This window comes from Rhopilema esculentum, chromosome 16 (assembly GCF_057945365.1).
Source record: "Rhopilema esculentum isolate cy_ngs chromosome 16, ASM5794536v1, whole genome shotgun sequence".
Classification (NCBI taxonomy): Eukaryota; Metazoa; Cnidaria; class Scyphozoa; order Rhizostomeae; family Rhizostomatidae; genus Rhopilema; species Rhopilema esculentum.
The window spans coordinates 6,965,790-6,976,553 of record NC_142830.1 but is presented as its reverse complement, the minus strand read 5'-3'; the positions used below and the strand labels follow the sequence as shown (position 1 = coordinate 6,976,553).

General features: G+C 37.3%; 1 protein-coding gene across 1 annotated transcript; it reads left to right on the top strand.

Annotated features, from left to right (window-relative positions):
* Positions 1–6: 6 nt before the first annotated feature.
* Positions 7–10,691, top strand: LOC135682518 (uncharacterized). Its single transcript, XM_065197441.2, has 8 exons — positions 7–151; positions 4,171–4,224; positions 4,738–4,888; positions 5,986–6,170; positions 7,825–8,006; positions 8,416–8,713; positions 9,002–9,157; positions 10,360–10,691. Exons 1-8 carry the CDS (start codon positions 100–102, stop codon positions 10,575–10,577), a joined length of 1,296 nt encoding a protein of 431 aa, XP_065053513.2. The 5' UTR covers positions 7–99; the 3' UTR covers positions 10,578–10,691.
* The last annotated feature ends 73 nt before the right edge of the window (positions 10,692–10,764 follow it).

The following is a 10,764-nucleotide window of genomic DNA, read 5'->3' as shown; positions in this document are numbered from 1 at the left end:
CTGGCTATTGGCCGAAGAAGTGGGTTCCTGACAATGTTGCAAAGAACTTTAATCTGGATTTTCTTTAGCAAAAATTTATTTTAACACATCGAATCAAAGATGGTGTGCGACAGCTTACTCTTCATATTTCTCACTGGCCTAATGGCTCATGGTATGTTTTCATTTTGACTTTCTTCTTATCATTATCTCTACAAGCAAACATAAAAAGGGGAAGTACTAGCTCAAGTTATGTTAATTGTTCCCATTCCATAAAACAACGTCGGGACAGAGGGATCTTGCAAATGTTCGTGAGAATTTATAAATGGTAGTGCAAAAAATTATTCGCTTAGCAGTAACAGTTGCTTAGACAGGGGCGGATCCAGAGCAAATTTGAAGGAGGGGCAGTTGGTAGTGGGGGTCCTGAAAAATTTGCTAAAATTGGTGACGAGAGTTCGCTATATACAACAATTTCAGATCCATTTTCAGAATAAACAACATAACTTTGAGATAATCTTTGAAGAAAATTAACCGGTCGGTCTCAGAAACTATTTCACCTGATTCTCATTCGTCAAAAGGGGCGCACAATTTCCAGAAAGGGGGCGCCAGACTTGCTTTAACTCTTTGAGGGAGGGGCAACTGCCCCTATTTGCCCCCTCCTTGAATCCGCCACTGTGCTTAGGAGATGTTCTTTATTTTTTCTGTATATGTTAGAGCGACTTTGAAAGAGGAGTGAGTCATTTTAACCCTGTTTATTCCGCATCAAAATGTGTTATTTTTTCCTGCAAGATAGTTCCCATTTATAACTGTGCACTTTTGAGAAATAATTGCAAACAATAATTTTTTGTTGCCGTGTATCTTAAATCATTGGTCTCGCTTACAATGTTGTTTATTATCAACCTTACATTATGAATAGTACAGTTAATCACGTCAACTTTTTTGTGTATGTTGATGTACTCAAGTTACAATTACATTTGTATTTATATTTGTATTTGTTTCTACCTAGCATCCAAAGGTAGTTTTTAAGACACTGAAAAGCATATGCTTATCTTCGTTTTGCTTTGTTGGACTGGCTGGAAGATCGTTTTGTGCATCTATTTCAAAATATTGCAGTGTTTCCCAAATCAGCGCAGCCCATAGAGAAATAAATAGGAGGCAAAATGTTTTGAAATTAACTTTAAGAGACAAAGCCAAAATTTTTGGTTGTTTTCGGAACTGAAATTTTTGACGTACACTCATTTTTTTATAAGAAACTGGCTAAAAGAAATGAGTACTGGATAGTCAGAACAAATTAAGACATTTCAGTACTCGAAGCAAAAAAATTAAGAAACTATTATATCGTAATAAAACTGTCAACAACGAAATTTTGTCAAATCCAAGAACATGATTGCCCTGTTGTCCAAGAGTTTAAGACACAAGGTATAAAGATATACTTTCCACATCTAAATACAGCATCGGAACGGAAGCGAATCTCCTGACGTGATAAAAAAGGTCACTAACATTTCAATACATCATTTGAGTATTGAAATTTCCAGAACATTAAGAAACTGGAATACTCAACATCGACCTTTGTTTATTATAAAACAAATGAGTGTATTTCAGAATTTTCGCTTTTTCGAAATGCGGCGAGGTCGGTTTTCAAAAACTTTCTTTATTTTTTCTAACTTAGGCTCTATCTTTCTCTACAACTTTTAAGTTATTGCAAAGGCATGTTTGTTTTGATATGGTGTTGCAAGGTCGATAGCTCCTTAAAGTCAGTATCATAGGTGCAGACTTGGGGAGGGGGGAACTCCGGGGCTTGAGCCTATCCTAAAGAAAATTTTGGGGACTCAGCCTTCCCTGAGAAATGGAGAAGTTGGCTATCAATTTTTTAGACTGCCTAAAACAAAAGGATTTCTGGAGATTTTCAGGTAAAACAATAGGATTTTTACGAAAGGTGTACGAGATTTTCTTAGAGTGATTTGCCCCTCGAAAGAAATCATATCAAGTGATTTAATCATGATCAAGTGATTGTTGCAAAAATTTGTTTTTTGTAAGATAAAAGATTTTTGGAATTCGCCCTTACTCTCAAAAGTACAAAATCTAATCAATTGTTAGTAAATAATCCTCCTCCTTACCTGAAACAAATTCAATTCATAAATCCTTAAGCATGGCAAGGCTAATTTCCCTCTTTTAAACTAACATTTCTTTATCTTCTGAACCATTAGTCAACAAGGGCAATGCGCAACATCGAAATAATTTCCTGATGATGTCCTCTTCGACATTGCTCATAAAAATGACATAAAAACAAGAAATTGTTCTTTTTTACAATACTTCTATAAAAGCCCTTGATGTTTATTGGAGGGTGGGTGTTTGTTTTACAAATTTGGTTAATGGGGACGTTTATTGGAGACATGAGGGTGTTTAATAGATCAAATATTGCACCCTCCATGAATACAAGCCAAGATGCAAATAGAATTTAACACATAGCTTTTCAGGCTTATCGCCAGCGGCGTTAGAAAAGAAACCTTAATCGCGAGGATATAAATTTTTGAAGTTGCTTGGCCTTCGGGACTCCATTCGGATCAACAATTCGTTTCATTAATAAAAAATCGTATATGCGACTGATCGCCTATTTCTCTGGCCCCACCCCACTATTCAAGGATTGCATCAGAGATATATCCATACCGTAAATCCTCGAATTAGCCCCCTGTGGGCTTATTTATTTTTGATATTTTTGGATGGAGGCTTATTCGAGGGGTAGGCTTATACGAGGGGGGCTTAAAAAATTACTGTAGGTATTAAGAAGACATTATTAAAAGACTTGTTTATTTTAGTAGGAATTTTTTGTGAGCATTTGATTAATAACTACCAAAATTTGGAATTTGTTGTCATAATTCAATAAAACGCTAAGGCAACCTCAAATGGCAAAAATCATCAAATTGAGAGGTCCAGCTCGAGAATTTGCGGTAGCAGTGGAGGCTTATTCGAGGAGAGGGCGGGGGGTTATTGACAATTTGTAGCTCTAGGATGGGGGCTTATTCGAGGAAGCTTTTTCGAGAAGGGGTGGGCCAGTTCGAGGATTTACGGTATTTGCATATTATCATCAATGGTCCCGTTGCCCCCTTTGACATTATGCCATTAACATTTTTGTAAGAAACATTTCTACAAGATGTTGTCGAAAGATGCAAGGGGCATGAATGATGAAGAAGGGGTCCGGCGGCACCTCTCATGCATATTCTTTGATAGAAGATGCAAAGGGGGCAAAATGCTTTTTTCTATAAAATGATCTTGACATTCACCTTCGCAATTATCAAGAAAATGTAGTTAATTCACTTTCTGACTTTCTGACCAAAGTGAAGTACTTTTCAATCGATGTGATATTGTTTGGATGAAGGCGTGTGAAGGTAAGACTTTTCAAGTGCCAAAAGTTAGCTCATTTTCAACAGATAAAAAATATAACTATAGGTTTCAAAAGAAGGCCCCTGGAAAAGATCACAAATCAACAAAAAAGCATGTTAGGGGGTGCTGTTTTGCACTTTTTGGCAAAGAACGGTGTGCCATTTTTGCTTTAGCAAATCAGTGCAGTCTGCCTTTAGATGACAGCAAAAACTGTTACCACTGAGCCAACGGGTGACAACGACAAATTTATTTGCTGACAAGTTTAAAATTCACCAAAGAGCACTCCTAGATGGCAAAAAACTCCTCGTTTTTGAGATGATCAATTGTTCAAAATGACCTTTTACAGTAGCTCAGCCTCAGGTCGTTCTTAATTTGTTCTTAACTTTTGACAAATTTCGATGCTTATGTTCTTATGAAATTGTTCTAATTAAAAAGAATGTATTCAAAGGTTTCATTAACTTCATCTCCATATAAGGCATATTCAAATCATAAAACCCCAAACAAACGAAATTTATGAAATTTGTGATTTAGTTTTCTATATGAAGATTTATATCATATAATCGTCACAGGTGTCATTAATTCATCCATGCCTCTTGGCTTCTACTCTAACATTGTCTGTCTTGGTTATTTCTCTTTATTAACAAGTTTGGTAATATCCACTGAATGCTAGAAAACGTTGACATATTTTTCTCAGGCACTGTGGAAGTCATCACTAAAATTCATTATACTTGTATCTCAGATTCCTTTGTTTTATAAAATAAAAACATAATATCTATTTTGTTTAATCGGGAAAAGCACAAATTTACTTTTCAGACCTATCGCTTGCCAAAGAGGCGTATGGAAATGCAGATCCATTCAACATTCCTGGTATGTTTAGGAAATCTTTTTTATACTATCTCTAATGCAAACAGGTTTTTCAGATGTCAGAAGATTTATTTCGCCTTTGGAACAAGCAATAGAATTGACAACAACAACATTAAAACAAAGAATCAGCAACAGCAACAACAATAACAACATCAGGTCACAATGAATTGTGTTTATATGTCTATTATATCAAATTCTACTCCAGATTGCGTTGTCTATTCTGACTTAACAGTGCTCGATGCGCAAATACACAGAGCAATAGATATAGTAGAAGATAGGCTAGAAATGAGACGTTTAGTTCTCTGTCACTCCCAGATTCGTGCTTGTGCACTCATCAGACATATTATATAAAATTCTATATACTTATTAATTGTGTGAACTTTTAGTATTGTACTTAAATCCTATCAGAGCTCAAAGTTTTTCCTTAAATTCGAAAAAGTTTTTCACAATCCATTTCAAAAACAGCTCTTTGGCAAGATGAATGCATTTTACTGGAAATTAAATGTGTAATTTTAGAAAAGGATAGAAGCGCCTTCAAGTTGGTTTTGAACTGGACAACGCCAGATGTCTCAGCATTTGCAGGAGGTAGAAGACCTGGATCTGCCACTGAAAACCATCGTTGTCATCAGATAACGGCTGTGCCAAGACATCTGACCTTTATTACCAGGTATTTTTTAAGATTATTGTTCTGGCAACTAATAATACAGGAACTTTGGAGCGTTGAAAGAATTGGGGGGGGGGTCTAGTAAAGGCCCCAAGCCCCTCCTGCTCCGCTGTACCTGTAATAAGTAGCTTGGATTTATACTCATACTTACGTTTTTAAGTCCTCATTTTTCTATGGATGTTTAAGCTAGCACTCAGCAGAACCACAGAGCTGTAACCTCCTGTCATGTAAAAAAGAGAATGCATTACTTCGATCCAGTGGTAGCACCAGCCAGATGGATTTGGAAGGGGGGGGGAGAGGGGTAACAAAATAGAAAATCTGGGCCACAATTTTTTCACTGTAAGAAAACGCTCTTTTACCATAGAATTTTAAGGAAATAAAAATTGTGGGGGAAGCGTCCCACCTTCGTTGAGTCCCAATCAACTGGACAGGACCTGTTTTAAGGCAAAATCTTTTATAGCTCTTCTATATGCAACAATAGCAGGGGGTATTGTTTATTTGAATACAATGTAAATTAGTGGCGCCGGCCACTGCCAAAAGCATTTGTAAATAAAACCCACAAAATGAATTTTACAAAATGAATAAAAATAAATGTTGCAAAACGAATCAATCATATTTGGAAAGTAATATCATATTGCACATGCATTTTATTTGTCATTATTTATATCTATTTTTGTTATTCAATAACGAAACTTAAGCATTTGAACCAATGGTTGGGTCCCACTTGATTTGATTCAAGATTAATGACAAGGACTTAGCGAATATCAAATTTGGTTTAGAGCAATGCTTTTGAAAGACAGTCATGTTCCTAAAGTAGAAAGAAAGCGCTGAAAACCGCAACGAAAAGTGCTGGCCTCTGTACAATGTTTCACGAGACTTCTAATCGAAATAGAAGACATGAAAATGAATCTATACTGAATCAAGGGCCAAGGTAGTAGGTCTCAGTGAGGCTCTTTAATTTTTCACGATTGCATTTGTAAGGGCGTTACCAAGATCCTGCACAATATTCAGAACACCTTCCCCTCAATCAGACTGTAAATGGAAAATTTTTGCAATGTTGTTTGTGAAGAATGGAAAAAGACATCTTTTCTGTTCTCCAGGTACAACCACTATCGAAAGTACACTCATGCCTACGGTATTCCAATAGTGAGCACCAGCGCCGTGCCCGATGCTGCTTTGAAGCGTGCTTGCTACGTTGTTCGCTTTCTTATGGCTGACCGCAGGGTTTTGCGAAGATATTTGTACACATACTACGGGCGTGTTGGTATAATGGGTGCGAGAGAAGGTAAGTGAAGTGCTCAAAGAACCAAATCAAAATTTATTTTCCCCTTTAGCGAGTATCTAAGGTAACTATGGGCTCTGATGCAGGTTGGAAAGTAGAAGAGGCAAGGGAAAAGTTAACAACCATAGCAAAAGATTTTGAAACAAGCTCTATTGTCTTGCAAAAAAGTGGCTGGGGGCATGGCCCTCGGCCCCCCTTCGTCGGAGGCTCTGGGGCACATGCATGTTTGAAATCTAATTTTTGTTGTTTTGGTCTAGAAAATTATGTCCAATTTTGAACTGTTCTCTCTGTGCTTGTAGTGACTAGGTTTAGGCCTGTTAATCTCGGTTACCTTTCCTTCTAATTCATTCCTTCACATTCTCACATCATAGCACAAGCATCCTTTTCGCAATTCCTGCTGTCTATTTTCCCTTTGCCTTGCTATTCACTACATTACATTCATCACCTTATTCGCCCTTCCGATCATTTGTTTTTCCCCACTTAATTTGTTTTATTTTTTGTAAACAACTGTCATTTTGAAAATGAGAATAATCACGCAAAAGAAACTGAAAAGATGGACATAAAGGGAATATTACTGGCCCAGCATCAAGCTGTAGTTTTGTGCAGCCACTGTGAATTTGCACTGAATTTGGCAGTGTTTTTTAGGTCTTTGTAAGAAAAATTACTAAGATGGAAAATGTCAATGAAAAAAGTTGAAAAACTGTCAGAATTGAAATCTTCATCTTTAAATTAGTTTATAATGAAACAATCATGTTGTTCGGACCGTTCGGTCGAGAGTTACTTTGTTTTGAATATTTAAATATTTCTTTAGATTTGACCGGAATTTGCTGCTGCAGTGGAAAAACTTCACTTGAGTCAGCCCGGGCTGAGTGGGCCCAGTTTGAGTCAGCCCGGGCTGAGTGGGCCCGGTTTAAGTCAGTCCGGGCTGAGTGGGCCCGGTTTAAGTCAGTCCGGGCTGAGTGGGCCCGGTTTAAGTCAGCCCGGGCTGAGTGGGCCCGGTTTAAGTCAGCCCGGGCTGAGTGGGCCCGGTTTAAGTCAGCCCGGGCTGAGTGGGTATTATCATACTTTATCTTATTCACACACTTAATGATTTTGCATCGATAGAATTTGCGATATAAATGCTGATGTTGATGTTATTAAATTACCTATACTATTTCTTTACAATATTTTTACTTTTATATTTGGAACGATGGGTTTTTTTATTAGAAACAATTATTTGGCAACATACTTGTAAAAAACCTGCTCCCACACAATCTTACATGGAGCCCTAGCAACAAGTGAGGTACAGTGTCCTTCAGTACTGCCCTCCAGGGATGGCACCAGCGGGGGTGCTTGGGGGGGGGGCAGGAGCTCCCCCAAAAATTCATTGAGCCCTCCCGTCGGCACTTAAATTTTTTAAAATTTTTAAGTAATGTCGGCACTTTCATAACTTCCATTTCGTGATTTTTTTAATTTTCATTGTTTGATTTTTTTTCAATTTTTTTTTATTTTTTGAACTAGAATTACCACAGCGGAAATGGTGTTGTATTACATCTTTGTGGGTGATACACTCACTGTCGGTACTCTGACATTACAGCCCCCCCCCCCCAGCATTTCTTTTCTGGCGCCATCCCTGCTGCCCTCATCCCATTCATCTGACACGGTTCTTTCAAAATAGGTGCAACATCAATTCCTGAACATAGGCATTTGGGCAGGTGGTGGGACACTCGATCAAGAGGACTTGGTGGTACACTGCACATTCCGATCTCAACTGGCGCTGAAGAAAATCTCCTTTGTTACACGAGTGATCGCTACAGAGTCGAAGATATATTTCTTCACGAGTTTTCCCATGGAATACAGGTACATTCATTATTTATTCACAATTAATTACGGTAATCACTTTTTCAAATAATTTTCTTCATTCTATTTTCTAGTTTTTATTCCTTCTAAGCACAATTTTCCATTAATTGGAGTCTGGATTTTGAAATCTACTTTGCAGCTTCACACCTTTTTCAATTTTTTTTCCATTGTATCTTCCTGTCAAAATGCTAGTGTAGAAATAATTTAACTCAGCGACACTTTTACAATCAAACAATGAAATTTTAGAATTATTATCTATTGTTCCGATACCTTGAACTTCAGATATATTAATAATGGTAAACACTTTACCTGAAGAAAGCCATTTTTGGCAAATCTGGAGATTTATTATGCTTCACCCCTGCACAGCACCGTGACTTTATAACAGCATTTGTCTGACCCATCAATACAGGAAATATCAATAAAAGGAGGTGGAATACCTAGTTACATGAGGAGATTGCATGCAGCATACAACAGTGCAAAGAGAAGGGGGCTGTGGAGAGGGACATATGCAATAAACACCGTTCAAGAGTACTTTGGAGAAGGAGTGCAAAGTTTTTTCGATGTGAATGCCTATTCAGCCAGGCCAAATGGAGTCCACAACCATGTCAACACCAGGGCCAAATTAAGGTCGTACGACCCAACTTTATTTCGACTGCTAAAGGAAGTTTTCCCCTGCATGAACATCTTTCACAAGCGATGTAATAAAGGTAATTCAATTTTGAATCTGTCTATGAGTTCAAACATCAACTTTTTTAATTGCTATTATTGCAACTTGATTACTTGTGTCCTAATAGACTATAATATCCCTTTTTCTATTGTTTCCCATCACTTTTTATTCTCAACTTTACTCCTTTATTTGTTTAATATGGAAATGGAAAAACCGACAATTTAAATTATAATTCAAATGAATTGCTAATAATGTTTTATATATCCTAGTAGTAGTTTCACGCTTTAAAGACCTTTGTTTATTCAATTAAACCTTTTAATTTGCAAAGGACAACCAGGGTCGTTTAGAATGAACTGCGATGGAGATGGCACTCCCGTAACAAAAAGACCCGTTCGGCCTGTGACGAGACCCAAGCCAAAGACAAAACCAAAACCACGTCCGACAACAGAACCGATAATGCCTCCTATACCAACCGAAGAACCAGGTTAGTCTAGCCAATCTCTTTCTGTTGCTGTTAAACCACACAAAAATATGAGTTTATTTTACCGTCAACTTATAGGATTCAATCCTAATTGTCAAGCTTGACTATTCCTTAAAAGCACCCTTCCAATGTTCTTAACCCCTTTTCTATGGCTATGAAGAGACACGAGAAGTGCTGTAGAACAGGAGGACAAAGGCTTAAGGAAAGCAATAACAAAATAAAGAAAATTGCTAAGTTTCGCAAAAGCAAAAGGGGAACCTCCCTCGTGGGCCCTCGTTTGCCTCGTGTTCCGCTATTGTGAGGCAATGCTTTAATGGGAGAGAAAGCTCATGAAGCCACGACTCTCAACAATTAGTTGCAGCTCATTTAGAAAAATATCATAGGTATATATAGAGAAAGAATGACAGGTGTTAAACATTAAAAATGTATGCGGATAATGAAGTACCCACAAAATCTACTCTTATGTTGGTCACACGAATGCAATTATTGATATGTGGTGAGAAAAAGATTTATAGCAGAAGCTCTGGTACCAAGATCAAATTCATAGAAGTTACTCTCGTTTTTCCTCGTCAAGGCACAGAAGAGTCAAATTTACATTGCTTTTAAGCAAGGTCATTCAATCTTCATCTCCGTCAGAAAAATCAGCATTCTTTAGCAAGCTTAGTGAATCTCATCGTCTCTAGCTGAAATGGATATCTTACTTGGGAAAACATGTTAAGAAATTAGGTTTCTTTCTTGTCATATTTATCTTTTTGGAGCATTGCTAGAAAGGGACGAAGCATATGTTATAAATCCAGGAATTCTATGATCAACTGGCAGCGCGTGTATTCAGTAATCAACCACCGTTGTTAGAAGCAGCAAAATCAGATTGAAGATGATCGAATTGGGTATGATGTGTGACGTAACCACAACAGAAGCAAGAGACTTTTGCTGATACCCTTCTTAAATCGTTTTTCTGAGCAGAAGCTTAAAAAACGAAAGATTTGAGAAACATAGCCATTCACTAATTATAGTTTTTATGTGTAACTGTAATCACGTGCTTCTTATCAACGATAAAGTTTTTATTAATTATTCTTTCTCCTTTATGACCGTATCTAGTTCTTCTGTAACCATTAACTAGAGAGAAGAGTGTGTACTACCTACTTATGATCATGATCAATGCTTTGCATATTGATTTCAGAAAGGTGCTCTTCTTTCTAATTTAGCTTGTGAAGATAAAAGTCAATACTGCAAACGTGGATGGCAGAAATACTGCTTGAATAAAAAGTACAGAAAGTCTATGAAGAAGCTTTGCTTTAACACATGCTGCTGCGAGCAGACAGACAGTAACAAGAATTGCCCGGTTTGGGCAAAGGCGGGGTACTGTACATCTAACTCCGGGTACATGCATAGATTTTGCAAGAAGAGTTGTGCATGTATTTAAGTTGCAAGAAACTTTGAGGGAAGTTATACTATAACCATATCTATTTTTATTATTTCTACAGTCATTAATCTTTTTGATATTAGAAAATCTGGGTTTTGAAAACATTAATGCCTATTTAAGTGTTTTTCTATATTACCTCTTATTGACTCCTGTAGAAGGAGCTGGGTATCAATTTTAAGGCGGACAA